This window comes from Megascapheus bottae, chromosome 30, assembly GCF_031878675.1.
Source record: "Megascapheus bottae isolate mThoBot1 chromosome 30, mThoBot2.hap1, whole genome shotgun sequence".
NCBI classification, from domain to species: domain Eukaryota; kingdom Metazoa; phylum Chordata; class Mammalia; order Rodentia; family Geomyidae; genus Megascapheus; species Megascapheus bottae.
The window spans coordinates 8,846,502-8,861,921 of NC_143538.1; the positions used below are offsets into that span (position 1 = coordinate 8,846,502).

General features: G+C 48.6%; 1 protein-coding gene across 1 annotated transcript; it reads left to right on the forward strand.

Annotated features, from left to right (window-relative positions):
• Positions 1-8,422: 8,422 nt before the first annotated feature.
• On the forward strand, positions 8,423-15,081 carry LOC150044398 (protein FAM169B-like). Its single transcript, XM_090321566.1, has 4 exons — positions 8,423-8,600; positions 9,178-9,360; positions 9,755-9,886; positions 14,912-15,081. Exons 1-4 carry the CDS (start codon positions 8,510-8,512, stop codon positions 14,947-14,949), a joined length of 444 nt encoding a protein of 147 aa, XP_090177692.1. The 5' UTR covers positions 8,423-8,509; the 3' UTR covers positions 14,950-15,081.
• The last annotated feature ends 339 nt before the right edge of the window (positions 15,082-15,420 follow it).

Genomic DNA, 15,420 nt, shown 5'->3' on the forward strand with positions numbered 1-15,420 from the left:
TATTCCTGGTTGATTTGTAACTATGGTGTTTTATGACTTGGTAAGAGTCCCTCTTCTTGGTGAACTATTCTTGATATACCCTCAGAATTGGTGGAAGACCCTCAGCTCCAGAATTCTTAACAAAAGTGGCTCCCCACACGGGGGAGGTACTGAGATGTTTATGGGCCCCAGGACTTGCTGAGAAACAGTTCCCTGGAAGTTGAAGGCTTCCAGTAAAGTTGGCCACACCTTCCTCTCTCGTTCTCCTAAACTCTCCTTGGGTGTCCAAATGAGACTTGCTAATGGAATCTGTTCATCTTTTGCCTGGGTGGCTGGGAAACTGGCCTTGATGGCTCCACAGGAGAAGAGGCCTGGGGCTATAGGTCCTTGATCAGGAGGGGACAACCCCAGTGTGGGGAGCCCCTGGCAAACACACAGGCACCCCAAATCGAGCCTCTCTGTCTGAGGGGCTGTGAGGGGGCAAGGCTGAGGGTGGAGGTGTGCATACAAGGTGTGCATTTTCCTGACCTCTTTGCAGGCAGAGATGGGGGGCCCATGCTACCACCAGGGGCCCAGGCAGGAGCATGGAAGCCGACTGGAAAGAGTGTTGAGGCTCTGAGTTTTAGAGGCTGAAGAAGGGTGAGGAGAGTCCCAGGGCATTTAGCAGCAAAGGAGGTGCTGGTTAAGCAAGGCTTAGATAGGTGGACAGGTAAAGTGGGTACAATGGGCTGGCAAGATGGGAGAAGGGCGTTTGCCAATTTCTCCTGTGCTGAACTCAGACCAGAGGAAGGGTTCCACTTGGGTCCTGCTTGCATTCTTTCAGTGAGTAACTATAGTAATTCATTGCTCAGCCAGTTCCCGTGTGCCCTCGGTGGAGATGAAAGAACCACATGGTGGGTTTGTTGTGTGTTTTCTGCAGGGTCCAACTCGAAACCTCCTCCATGTGCTTCTGCGCTCTGTACCGGGATGAACCCCAGCAGAAAATACTAGTTTTGGTTCATCCACAGAGTACAAAGACAGGTTGGTAGTTATTGATGTAATGTGGTGTGTGTGTGTGTGTGTGTGTGTGTGTGTGCGCGCGCGCACGTGCGCAGCGCGCTTAAATTGAACTCAGCACCTTGAACTCTCCTCTTAGCTTATTTTGCTCACAACTGCACTAGACCCACGTGAGTCACCCTTCCCCTTTGGCTTTTTGCTAGTTAATTGGAGATGAGAGCCTCTTCTCGATTACTCTGTCCTGGTTGGCTCTGGCACAGCGATCCTCATATCTCAGCCTGCTGAGTAGCTAGGGTGACAGGTGTGAGCCACCAATGTCCTATTAATTTTAAATCCAGTTCTTCTTGAGATGACCTTGGAAACCTTTCTTTACCAGCTCGACTGAGACCTTCTTAAGGTAACGGGCTATGCACTAGCCTGAGGCCACCCTTTTTCCCCTTGTCCGTTCATTCGTAGCTGATCTTCTTGGCCTATTCCCTGGTATGGTATGTCTCAGGAAGTTTAGGCTTCAACTTCAGGTTCAGAATCCAAGACCCCTGCGTCTACACCAGTGAAAAGGGCACACTGGGCATATGAGAGCTGGCCTTTCTTTCTTGGGGGTCTTTCTGTGTCTGGCAGCCTCACTGTTCAGCTCCTCCTGGTTTGTTGTGTTAGTTGGTCACATTTATAACCTGCCTGAACTTTACTCACTGTTCTGGCCCCTACCACCTCATCTCACTAAATCCTACATCCAGGGACCTCCGCAGCTGGGGGACCAATTATCTGTTGGGTCTGGGGATTTGGCCTTGTCTCTGTCATGCACTTCTCCCTCCCTTTTCTACCATGGCCTTTGTAACACAGGGTCCTTTCTGATGCCAGCCTTCTCTGTAAGTCCCTGATTAGACTAATATTTCCTTTTCCTATCCCAGCCCTTCTGTTTTTCTGGTCAAAACATTTGGTGATTTTTCAGATTTCCTTCCTTCCTTCCTTCCTTCCTTCCTTCCTTCCTTCCTTCCTTCCTTCCTTCCTTCCTTCTCCTTCCTTCCCTTCTCTCTCTCTCTCTCTCTCTCTCTCACTCTCTTTTTCTCTCCCTCTCTCTCCCTCTCCCTCTCCCTCTCCCTCTCTCTCTTCTCCCTCTCTGTCTCTCTCTCCTGCTCTCCTCTCCCTCTCCCTCTCCCTCTCCCTCTCCCTCTCCCTCTCCCTCTCCCTCTCCTCCCCTCTCCCTCTCCCTCCTCCCTCTCCCTCTCCTCTCTCTCTCTCTCTCTCTCTCTCTCTCTCTCTCTCTCTCTCTCTCTCTCTCTCTCTCTCTCTCTCTGCCTCCCTGTCTCCCCTGCTCTCTTTCTGACAATATTTGTTAGATACATTGTTTTCTTTCCTGAAAACCCAGCGAGCAGAGTGAGGCATGCCCTCAGGGTGGAAGGGAGTTGGCAATGTGTAGTTGAGTCACCTGTGAGTGCCATGGGACCACAGTACTCTGGGAATTTCCCCGAATGAGGAACAAGTAGGGGAGTCCATCCATGGTTCTTGGCAAGATGGCTGCAGGTGGGTGGGAATGGGCGATCTGAAGTCTGGAAGGATATTGATAACCCACTTTCTCAGGACCTAGAGCTGCCCTGGCGCCTTGCTCCTGACCCCTCACGATCCTCCATTCGGCAGGGTTCGAGGCTGTGGGTCAGCAAGTAACAGGACTTCCCTCCCTCCCCACACACCATTCATCTGCAGGGATGCTGTGGGTGGCTCGGCAGACAGAAACGGTGAGGAAGAGAGGACACGGGTGCATGGGAGGCGAGGAGGAGGAAGGCTTTGGCTTGGCCTGTGCTTGGTAATTTGGGGGAATCTGGCTCGCTCGAGGGCCAGGTCCTGGCTCATAACCTCCGTCATTCCTGGTGGCCAATGGTGAATAGGGGGTAAACTATCTGAAGGGGAAAAAGGCATGCCACTCAGAACTTCTGAACTCTGTTGGTGTCCAGCATTGCCCAGGCAATGAAAACAGCAAGCAGGAGAGCTGAATAGCAGAGGGATGGAGATTCTTGTGAGCTGCAGGGCTGCGTGTTGACTCCTCTGTTTAGAACGTCTGTCTTTCTAGCCAGCTCGCAGGACATTTTGTGACCAGGCTTAGAACCGTTACCCTTCAAATCGTTGCTAATTTATTTACAGTGTTTGCTGGTTGCACGCCTTGTGCATCCTGAGAAAAAACAAGTAGGCTTTTTTTTTTTTAATAAAGATTTTCTTTTTCCTGGAAAAACATGTTCATTATAGCCTGCAGCAAGAGCAAGCGCCAAGTTAAACATTTGGATGGAACCAGAGCGGTCCTGGAGCCTGCCTGCTGAGGGGCTGCGGGGAGCCCCGCGACATTGCGACACTCTCAGGGCTGTGTCTGGGGGCAGGTGGTGGATTCAGAAGAGCTAGAACTGCAGGTCCAAGGAGAACTCAGAACCAGGAGGCTCTCTTTTGGGGTGTCCCTCACTCACCTCACTTCCCAGACTTTGGGGATGGCCCAGCAGGGACTCTGGAGGCAGGGTTGCTGTGGATCCTGAGCACTAGAAAAGCACTCTCCAGAGCAGTATCTGGACCCTGTCATGGCCTTGAAGGAAGTGGGCAGGATGGACAGGCATGGGGTAGGGTTCACCCCAGCTCTGTCTAGCTGGCTGAGCCTGTATACTTTGGGGTTCACAAGCCGATGGCGGTGTTGCACAGAGAGGCTTGCCCACCAGAGGAGCCCTAGTTTCAACACGTGGAGAAGAAATGGAATTCTCAGGCTTTGAAGTCTGAGACCCACAGAGTCTGTGTGTGTGTTGGGGGGGGGGGTCCTCTGTCCATTTCTGGGCCCCCTTGATTCACAGACACTGTGCTGGCCCCCATGACTCTAAAGGAATGGCAGTTTGTGATTTCAGGCCCATGAAAACTCTGACATTGCAAAGGTAAACCTCAGCCTTTGACCCGGAAATGCCTCCCTGTGGGACAGTTCACCAGAAATGCAGTGCATTGCATATCTACCCCAGCTTGGTGGTAGATGGCCCCACCTAAGGGACTCTGGGTGACAGCTCTCCTTGATTTTTGTACCTGCTTAGCAATTTTTGAATACACCCCTTTACAGGGACTTGGCTTTACTGTGGATGATTTTTTTTTGCCCTCACCCCCACCCCCCAACAGCTTATAGTTTTAGCTAAAGAGGCATCCTCTTTATCTTCGTTCCATTTTCCTAGAGTTAAGAGGGGAAAAAAAAGAAAATATAGATTGGGAAACAAAAAATCCAAGTTGCTTAAGGCAAGAAAGTCATGAGAAAACCCAGGGCGGCTGGTGAAAATGTGCTGTGGGACCAGATGCTTCCTTCTCTGTCACAGAAAGGCCCTCGAGTTGATGGGCATCTAGGGGGAAGTGTTTTTCTTTAAGGAAACGGTTTGTCCCCATAATGCAATGTGACAGTTACTATGTCAACCAGGGTATTTTGGCCCCTCCCTTTAAGTTATTGACCAGCGCAGTCCATGTTGTATAAAAGTCCAGGCAGTGTCTTGGAATGTGTTTATGTTCTGTGCTTTGCCAGAACTTCTCAGTGACCGCCTCCCCCACCCGACTCTCCCCTCTACCCCCCCTGCATGTGTTTTATTTTGCTTTGGGGAAGATGTCCTGTCAGTTTGGTTTAACTGTGCTTTTTGTTTTGTATGTAGAACCACATATTTCTTGGATTTGTAACAGGGCAGTGGTGGCCTGCACTCCAGGGGAGTGATAAAGAGGGAGAAAAGGATGAGAGAAGGGGCTTGAGGGACTTTTAGCTTTGATGAGGACATCTCAGGCCCTGGGGCAGCCATGAACCATTTGTAGTTAGCTTAGCGGGGGTAAGATGGGTATGAAGGGAGCTTGCTCTGCCTGCCTTGGCTTTTATAAACAGGGAGGAAGAAATCCCCCTGGCTCTGCGGGTGTGTCCATCTGCCTACTGGCCAGTCTCTCCTTGGCTGCCCCCTCGGAGGTACTTATCTCCTTGTCATTCTCTGGTTCTCCTGGTCCTTCTGCTGTCAGAACACAGGACATGGATCCACCCATGTCCTGCTCAGATTTGACAGCAAGAACAAAATGTGCACACACACACACACACACACACACACACACCCCTACACAGTATATATACACACACTGCACTATATATACGTATGTACGTATGTACACACACCCCTAGGCTGCTTTACCACACAAAGCCTTTCCAGTCCATCTTGGTAGCTCCCATGATGCCCTAGGAGGTCAGTTTGCAGTGTGATGTCATGATTTCCCGTTGGTTTTCTCTTCCAGTGGTGGCTGTTTACTTAAAGGAATCCTGGTGGTCCATTGAAGGACATTCTAAGAACTTCTGATTCTACCAGGGAAGGTCTCCTGAAGGTGATGTGACTGGATTTTTTAAAAAATCATTATCATAAAGGCAATGTACAGGACTGGGAGTGTGGCCTAGTGGTAGAGTGCTTGCCTAACATTCACGAAGCCCTGGGTTCGATTCCTCAGTACCAGATACAAAGAAAAAAAGCTGGAAGTGGTGCTGTGGCTTAAGTGGTAGAGCTCTAGCTTTTCGAAAGCCCAAGGACAGTGCCCAGGCCCTGAGTTCAAGCCCCAAGGATGGGCAAAATAACCCACCTCAAAACAATAAAGGTGATGTACAGAAAGCTGTGTAGGTCAGGTAATGAGTTCATTTCTTTCTGGACAGGGTCACTCCTTTGCTCTCTCCCGCTTTCTTCCTCCGATCCCCACCCATGAGTTGTATAGTTCCTTTTCAACACGGTGGGTGACTGGATTTTCAGACAAGCATTTGCTAACCAAATGTTCAGGCCCTGTGGTCACTCTGGTATGAATAATGTACAAGCGTCTTTTCTCCAGTGTAGCCATCCCCCAGGGGGGCCGCTGGCCCAGACCTCTGCCCACCCAATGGAAAGATCACCATTTCTCCTTTCGAGGGGCCTTGGAGGCCCCTCTCTTTTCCCTACTTCCTCTTCTTTTTTTCTCCTTCTCTTCCTCCTCCCCTTTCTCCTCCTCCTTCTCCTCCTCCTCTTCCCCTCTCCTCTTCCTCCTTCTCCTCCTCCCTTCTTCTTCTTCTTCTTCTCCTTCTTCTTCCTCTTCCTCTTCTTCTTCTTCTTCTTCTTCTTCTTCTTCTTCTTCTTCTTCTTCCTCTTCCTCTTCCTCTTCCTCTTCCTCTTCCTCCTCCTCCTCCTCCTCCTCCTCCTCCTCCTCCTCCTCTTCTTCTTCTTCTTCTTCTTCTTCTTCTTCTTCTTCTTCTTCTTCTTCTTCTTCTTCTTCTTCTTCTTCTTCTTCTTTTTCTCCTCCTCCTCCTCCTCCTCCTTCTTCTTCTTCTTCCTCTTCTTCCTCTTCTTCTCCCTCTTCCTCTTCTTCCTACCCCTCTTCCTCCTTTTGTCCTCTTCCTCCTCCTCTTCCTTTCCTTCTTCACCTCCTCCTTCTCCTCTTCCTTTTCCCTCCTCCCCTCTCCTCTTTTTAATTACATGTTGCTTTCTGTCCAGTTTTTGTTCACCAACTACCAGGAAAAAACAACAACAACTTTCTTCATGTTCTCGCTGTTAATATAATTAGCAATCCTTTGGAAGGATTAGACTAGATTTTAGTTTTATGTTTTTGGAAATGTTTAAGTCAAAAAATCATATGTCACATATCTTTTTAATTCTCCCTCACTTCTGTAGTGAATTTAAACAAATTAAGTACATTTACTTTTTCTCTCCTGCCAGCTTTAGATTGGTTATTTCCTTTCTACCAGATGCAATCTTCTTCTTCCCTTTTTTTTTTCTTTTGGCTTTCCTCTGAAACTGGGTTGTAGAAGTTGAAAAATATAACATCCCACATCATACCAATTGGCTTTTGGGAGCAGCCAATTCTTCTGAGCGTCTGATCAACATTTGACTGCCTCTGTCTGAGACACCAAATGTGAGGGCCTCTCAGAGCTGAGCTGGCTTACTGTTCACAGGTCCTTTCCTGCTCTAAGATTTACTGGTGGGAGAAGGTACTGACTTTTATACTTGGGCCGATTAATTTATTGGCAGGGAACACTTGCATACCATTTGCTAGCTGCTGCAAACAGCTTTATGTTTATGGCTGGAGGATTTGGAAAACAGACAGGAGTTTGACAGGACACCTGACTGGTCCATTCTCCTGACCTGCAGAGGAATCTGGGGGTTAGAGTTGTGGGTGGCTGGAGACCTGCCAGGAAACCCAAGCTGAGACCTGACAGCTACCAATGATGATGGTGGTGACGATGAGTGAATGGTCAGGTGATTCCATATAAAGCCAGGCATTCCTCTTTGTACAGGAGTCTCCTGCTCTCCATCTCAGGAGAAGAGAGCCGACCTCTGCTTGCCGGGTGGGGATTGGGCGCTCTGGCTGGAGCATGCAGCTGGCTCTTCAAAGAGCCATGTCTAGCTTTGTCAAGGCAGGAAGGTCAATAAATGTGATTATGTGCCCTCTCTGAACTGGGATTTCTTCATGTGGGTACCAGGCCCTCCCTGGTGGGTGATGAGAGACAATCATCAGTATGGGAATGGCAGTTCTAGCTCAGGTAATGGGAGAGTCTATCTGGTGGTTGTGTGTGTGTGTGTGTGTGTGTGTGTGTGTGTGTGTACACCCACCACTGCAAGCTGTCACTCAGCAGTGAGGTAGGACCATGTGATCACTGTAAAAAGAGCTGGTGACTTCCAACTCTGGTGCCATCTTGTAGGGCTTGCCGTGGTGTCTGGGTCTTCTCTTCCAGGCCTCACAAACCAGTCCTGTGTGTGCTCTGAGAGTCCAGGGAGGAGCAGGCTCTGACTTCAGCCATACCTTGGCCCCCATGGGCTGGGAAAAGATTGTGACAGACAAAAGCAGGATGCCCTTTTCCCTTGTGACTGCAAAAGTGTCCAGCTCAGTGGGCCTGGCTTTGACCACGGGATGGGGACTCTCCTTGCTATGCCTTTGCTGTCATCAAGAGAGCTCTGTTTTGCAGCTCAGAACAGGCAGGGCCTTGAACCCCAGTACATCTCTGGGCTTGGGATTTCAGAGGGTATTTGAAATCTGCCAGAAGCTATCGAACCTTGTTTTTTCAACATGGCAGTTCATCTGGACAATTTCTTCTTTGAGGGCCAGGGCCTTGCTGGTGTTAAAAATGGCAGATGGAATTTATTTTGCAACACATTCAGGGAATGTGCTGGAATGATTTGCCCCTGGCTGTCCCTGAAGGCAACTTCCTGTTACATTAGCCCATGGTTGACTCTGCTCTGCTGACTTCCATTTCACCTGTGTGGCCCAGAGGCTGGGTACCTGACACTGTTCCTTTCCCCAAAGGTCATGTTGTCCTGACACTGTGATTCACACTTAGGCTCTGGGATGTGCACTGGACCCCAGGAGCGCAGGCTGACTCTAGACACGAGATTGACCACTTCTGTCTTCTCTTTTCTTTCTCTCTCTCTTTCTTTTTTTTTTCCCTTCTTGCTTCTATTTTTCTTTCAAGGTCCAATCCTTTGGGGAAAGGATTGTGCTTTTCATTCTAAATGTCATTGTTTTTGGAAGACTGGAGAGAAATGTGAAAGAGGACGACATGTTTTTTCTACCACACTCTGCCAGAGAACAGGCTAAAATTCTGTGGAGAGATGGAGCGGCCATTGGATTCTACTCAACCAAAATGAAAGGTGAGGGACGGGCGGCCTCTCAACGCTGCATGATTCAGGGGATGCTGAATGTCTTTAGAAGGAGCGTTTTGTGTAAGGAATCTTCTGGAACAGTGAAGTCCTGGGAGTGCAAAGATTCTTTAAGCACAATGTCTTTAGATTTCTTTTCTTTTTTTGTTACCAATTCACTGCCAGACAAAACGCCACTGCTAATAGCTGACAGGTGGGCCAGCCAGCACAGGAGAGCCAAGATTCACAGACATTACATCAGCCGAGGGAAAGTCCAGCCACCATGACAACAAGATGACATTAAACAACGACGGGCTGGGATGAGCAGAAAATGCAGAACAAACACTATTTCTCTTATTTGTTATATTTCCTTTTCCAATCTGCAGTACTAGGACTTGAACTCAGGGTCTTAGATCTGCCAAGCACACACTCTACCACTTAAGCTACAAAGCCAACTCCCCCTTTCTTTTTTTTGCTTGCATTATTAATATGTTTTTCCCAATAAGGGGACAGAGTTCACACTGGGTTCCAGTGGTCAGTTTCCAGTGTGGGTTGGGGATAACACAGATGCTTTGCTCTCCCCCTGCAGGCAGCTTGTGTGCTGATAGCACAGGCATGGGGTACGTGCTACCTGTCTTTGATACTGCTTTCATCAGGAGAAAGCACCGTCACCAAGGCCTGGGGACATCCCTGCTGAGGGACTTCTGTGACACTTTCCAAGAAGAAGAGGCTTTGGGGCTCAGTTGCCCTATCTCTCCTGCCATGTCCCAAGGTAACCCCACCTCGTACTGTGTGTGAGACTTCGGGGGGTTTTGAGGAGGAACAGATAGGAAGGAATTCCAGCTTTGTCCAGGGTGGAGGGGAGAGGGGTCCTGGGAGCCATTCTGAGTAGACAAGACCTTGGCTGCTTCTTTCCCAGGGGTCCCCTATAACTCTGAAGAGGCTCCCTTCTCAACCGATAAAAAGCACAGCTGGCAGGCCTGCACCTGTCATTCTGGCCACATGGGAGCATAAGTAGAAGGCTCACAATCCAGGCAGGCCAGCTGGGGCACAATTTGGAGATGCTGTTGGGGAAATAACTAAAACAGAAAGGGCGGAGGCATGGCTCAAGTGGTCGAACACCTGCAGGTTGGTCCTCAAATCCCGGGCTTGCCTTCCCCTCCCAGTCTGCAGGCGGTTCCTGTTGGCCTGTCCAGAGGAGCGAGGACGGCTGTGGGAAGTGGAATCTCCAGGGCCCGGGGGCCACAGAGTCAACATCTGGCTCAGGGTTCAGCTTCGGGAGGCGGAGCTTCCTGACTGTGAGTGGTCCCCCCAAACAGGATACTCTGGTCCTGTTACTGGTCACATCCATAGCTGGTCTGGATGAGGTCCCGGGTGGGATCAGTCTGTTGGGAGGGTAAAAGGGGGCATTGGAACATGCCTGGTGGCCTTTGTCCTTTGAGTGGTTTCCTTCCTGAAGGGGACACACCTTCCCGTCATCTCTTGGATTTATGGCAGGCCACGAAAACCATTCCCAAGGCCAGTTTGTTCCACCTAAAGCAAGCACATAGCAAACCTTGTCTTGGCCAGGTTGAAAATTCAGAGGACTCCTTGATAGTTTGCAAGCGGTGACATTCAAGCGCCTTTGAATTTACTGATGATATTAAGTCTAGGGTTGGTTTATGTGGCTTTTTTTTACTGTAATTCATAGAATCTATTCACCAGATAGAAGGTGCATTACTTCACAAACATTGATTCCCTTTCTCATGCATTTTTTTTAAATAAGGGAGGAATCTTTAGGGATCTTTACAGATACGAAGGAGGTGACCAGGAGCTGGGGAAAGAGATGGTTAGGGGACTTACACTGTCGCCTGCGTGAAGGCCCATCTTTGACCGGCCTTGTATTTTTTTTTTGCCAGTCCTGGGCTTTTTTTTTACCAGTCCTTGGACTTTCTCAAGGCTTCAGCTCTACCACTTGAGCCTCAGCACCACTTCTGGCTTTTTTTTTCCCTATGTATGTGGTACCTAGGAATGGAACCCAGGTCTTCGTGCATGCTAGGCAAGCACTTTACCACTAGGCCAAACTCCCGGCCCCCAGCCTTGTATTTCTGCATGAGCTTTACAAATAAGGGCACGGAGGCTTGCAGCTCCTCCGGCTAGAAAGGCAGAAAGAGAAGGACTTGCATGCTGGAATGTGGAGTCCACATTAATTGGCCTGATGGTTTCCTTCTGGAGAATTCCAGTGAGGTTTATTTCAAGAGCTGGGAGTTGGTGTGGTCTGGTTTGAGGAAACTGGGCTGGAGAGTTGGGTGCCAAACCTGTCACTTCAATTCACTCTGAGATTCCCCAACTCCCCCTTTCAAACAGCCTCTCAGAGAACGTTCCAGAAGCCCCGAAGGAAGATGGGTCATCTTACGAATCGAGCTCTAATTAGATTACTAACATGGCCACTTTTGCAAAACTGATTCTCAGCACGGGTTCTTTTCTCTGCTTGTAAATGCCATGGCTGGTTCCCAGTGTCACCTGCACTGCCTGTCCCTCCAGGTCAGCCAGCTTCCGCTTGCAGCCAGGTCTGCAGGTAGGGTTAACATCTCAGGGGTTTTGTTTGTTTGTCCAAGTTGGTGAGAGGGGCTGCACATGTAAACACGCAGATTAGCACAGAAGCTTGGAATTTTCCCAGGGCCGAATCTGAATCCACTTCTCTCTTCATGGAAATCAGTAAATATTAAACAGACTCAAATTTCCCCGCAGCTCTGCAAACAACTTACATTCTAGAAGCTTCTCTCCTGTGGACATCTCCTTAGGACACTTTGATTTTTATCATTAACTAGCCAGAAGCTTCCTTGACTTCTCTTCCGAATTCTTCTTGCCCCTTTATTTCTGGTAGTTATTTTAGCGGTTCTTCTGTAATTTCATGCATGATACAAATGGAAGCTTTAGCGAGGAGCCCAGAGGAGTTGCGTGCTTCTTGTTCAAAATAAGCCACAAGCATTTTATTACGTTTCATAGGGAAGTTCCCGCAGGCTCCTTGCAAATGCTTAAAATTTTATTTTTTGAAGCAGTTTTGTTTAAGAAGTCTTTTCAAATTAGCACTCTAACAGTTGCTCACATCTGTGGCTTTATAATGACCCTGAGAATATTTTATGGCATTTAGACAAGAGGTCAGTAGAACCATTTTTTTTCCTTTTTCCCTTTTACTCAGTTACACATGACAAAGCCTTTGAAACTTGAGCGATAGGATCACAACTCCATCTGATGTGATTTCTTGGAGAGCCCGCATATGCCTTTAGTTTCCTGGCGGGAATGAAACTGAATATGTCCCCAGTGAAATGTCCTTTTACAAAAATATTGCAGGAGGCAGGGAACCATTGCACAGTGCTCTGGAAATTTATTCTTCTTTTATAGGTTAACCATTTTGCTTTCTTTTCCCAGCTGGTTTTTTCATAGACCAAACTGTTATCTGCAGGGAAGTCCCTTTTCTCTCATATATATGTCTCTATCTATCCATATCTATCTATCTATCTGTCTGTCTGTCTGTCTATCTATCTATCTATCTATCTATCTATCTATCTATCTATCTATCATTTTCTTAGTGGGAGGGGTTGTGGAAGATTTGAGATGGAGCTGGTTCCCTTCTGTAACAGTGGTAAACTGGAGATGTGGCTTAGTTTCAGGTTGGATTGCTGAGCCCAATGCCAGCAAGGAAGGCTGAGAGGCATCTTTGTGGCCCAAACCAGGCAGGAAAGGAAGGTGTGCTGGTCCTGTGCTTTGTCAGGGTGTGTGGTGCCCTCTTGTGACAAGTGTCATGTAGTGCGGTCCTGGAGAGCAGTTGGTGTTTACCAACTTGCCTGTGTGGCTGCTTGCGAAACAGCGTATTCATTTAAAAATTGTGTTGAGCTTTAATTGCTTCGCAATGAAATGCAGATAAACAACATGACAGTGGCTGCTTTCGCTCACATGATGCAAAAATGTGAGGGAAATGGTGAACTGATAATTGGATATCACCTTCCTTCCTCGCTTGCTGACTTTGTTTTCTTGCTTTCCTTTGATGGTTTCCTTCCTTGAATTCTTCATGAATTCATTCGATAACTGTTCATGCAGTGTCTGCATATGCCAGATGTTGAGGGCATTAGAGATACCGTTGTGAATGAGCTTCACAGACTCCCTGATCTTATTGATAAACTAATAAGCCCATGACCTTCACCACTGGGTGATACATGACTCCATGATGCTACTCAGGGGGCTGAGATCTGAGAATTGCAGTTTGGAATCAGCCTGGGCAGGAAACTCAGTGAGAGTCTTATTTCCAGTCAACCAGCAAAAAGCTGGAAGTTGAGCAGTGGCTAAAGTGGTCAAGTGCCAGCCATGAGTGAAAAGACTCAGGCTTTGAGTTCATGAACCAAGTTCTCACACGAAACAACAACCACCACCACCTGACAAAACCCCCAAACCCTATCTGTTGAACTAAAGTGTGCTGGAGTTTCTAAATGCGTCGAATTAAAATGTGCCAAACCAAATTTGTTATTTATTTATTTATTTTTTGCCAGTCCTGGGCCTGAACTCAGGGACTGAGCACTGTCCTTGGACTTTCTCAAGGCTAGAGCTCTACCACTTGAGCCTCAGCACCACTTCCGGCTTTTTTCTATGTATGTCGTACCGAGGAATGGAACCTGGGTCTTCATGCATGCAAGGCAAGCACTCTACCACTAGGCCAAACTCCCGGCCCCAACCAAACCAAACCAAATTTGTATGGTTCTGTAAATAGACTTCCATTTTTTTTCTTACTTCCATAGATCCCCACCAAAGCGCTGCCTGCATAAGTTCAGTGAAAAGGCAGAACTCTGTATTTTCACACAAGAATATGAAACACACACACACACACACACACACACACACACACACACACACACACACAGATTTGGGGTGGGAAGTAGGGAGACCCTTGTACACAGCTGTGTTCGAGGTCATCATTTTATCAGCTTGTACTGCCATGCAGGAGGTGACATGACACTTAGGTGTGTGTCACAGTGCAGAGAAAGGCCTGGGTGAGAGCTGGGGGCCTGCTCCCCCAGCAGCTGAGACCCTGGAAGCCCAGGTCCCAGTTGCAGCTGGGGAACACATGAATAGGGCAGTGAACTGGTGAACAGAGGTCACAGTAAGGGCCAGGGGTCCCCCATGGGTTGCTAAGCCTTGAGGTCCCCCCACCCCCATCTCTTCTTATTTTCTTGCTTGGAAACAGCAGCGCTTCCGGGAAGCTCTGAAGAGGTCTCCACCCTGTCTGGGCAATCTTCTCAGGATGGCAGACCCACAGATAGAGTGTGGCCTCATCACCCCAGAGTTTCTTGTCTTCTCCTTGCTTAACAAAGCATGCAGCTTTGCGGGATGTGTCGATTTGTGCTTAAAATCTGCGTGTGTGTGTGTGGGGGGGCGGGAGCGGGAAAGCTCTGAGGGACGATCTGAGAGCCGCTTTGCACTCTGCTCTCTTAATGTGTGACACCTGCATCTTTAAGGAAGGAATAGAAAATCTGAATTTCAAAATTTCCCACAGGCCAGCCTTTTGGGACCGAGCAAATACAAGACAAATGTGTTGTCACGCTCTCCTCCCTGCCTCTGGAGCCCCAGTGGTTAGAAATGGAAACATGGGGTGCTGGTTTCCTGCACCAGACCCAGTGATGTGGGGTCAGGGAGGTTATTGAATATTTCTTTTGGCGAGAGGCATCTAACTCAGGGTCTTGTAGCAAGTATCCTTTATCACTGGAGCCATAGCTCAGTTTTTGTGTTTTGCTTATTGAGGTCTTACATTCTTTCCCTGTGCTGGCCTCAAACTGTGATTTTTCTACCCCTGCCTTCTGAGGAGCTGGGGGTACAGGTGTGACCACCACAACAGCCTAAATGCTTGCTTCCTTTTCCTTATCATGTATCAGTTGAACGCGGGGTTTCATTGTGATATTTCCTTACATATTTCAACCATCATTTTGTAGCTTCTCCCTGCTTTGAAAACCTATAATTTCATGGCTTTCACAATTCTATGGTCATATATGTGCACAAAATACTTTGATAGCTGGGTGCTGGTAGCTCACACTTGTAATTCTAGCTACTCAGGAGGCTTGGCATGTATTCAAAGGGCTGTAAGTCTGAGTATCACACAGACCCTTTGCACACTTACAGTTAGAGCATCACAATATCAAAGTATGGAGTCGCCAGCCAATGGCTGGATGCAGTGTGGTGCATGCACACAGTGGAATATCATTCACAAGAATGAAAGTATGTCATTTGTAGAATGGATGGACCCACAGGCCATCAGGGTAAATGAAATAAACCTGTGGGTTTTTTTTTCCTCTCAGATGCAGAACCTAGACAACAAAGGCTGAATATTTCTTGATGGTGGACACATGGGCTCTGGGAAGGTGGCCTTGGCACAGAAGTGTACTGGGGTCTGCGGGCAGAGCCTCACCGAGCAGCGTGACATCTTGGCCACCATCGTGCCTTAGGAATTGGATGAAGTCACACTCAATAAAAGAACCATCTCAGGGACACTTTGCCCTCCCGGTTCAGCTCCTTCCCCAGCGGGTCCGTGAGACCCTGATGGTTCTCCCCGCTTGGGTTTGTATTTTGAGCTGCCCCTCTGGCTGGTGGCAGAAGCTGCTGCCACCTTTGCTCCACTCAGGAAGGACGGGAGGAGGGTGGTTTCGGTGCACACACCGGCAGCGGCCACGTGATGGCAGCCTTGCACAAACCAAGACAGGGCCCGCTGGAGGAGGCCCAGGGCCTGGGAAACCTGCACCCCTCAGCAAGTGGGGCCAGGCAGGCGGTGTGCACACCCCACAAGAAGCACCTGACCCTCGTCAGACCT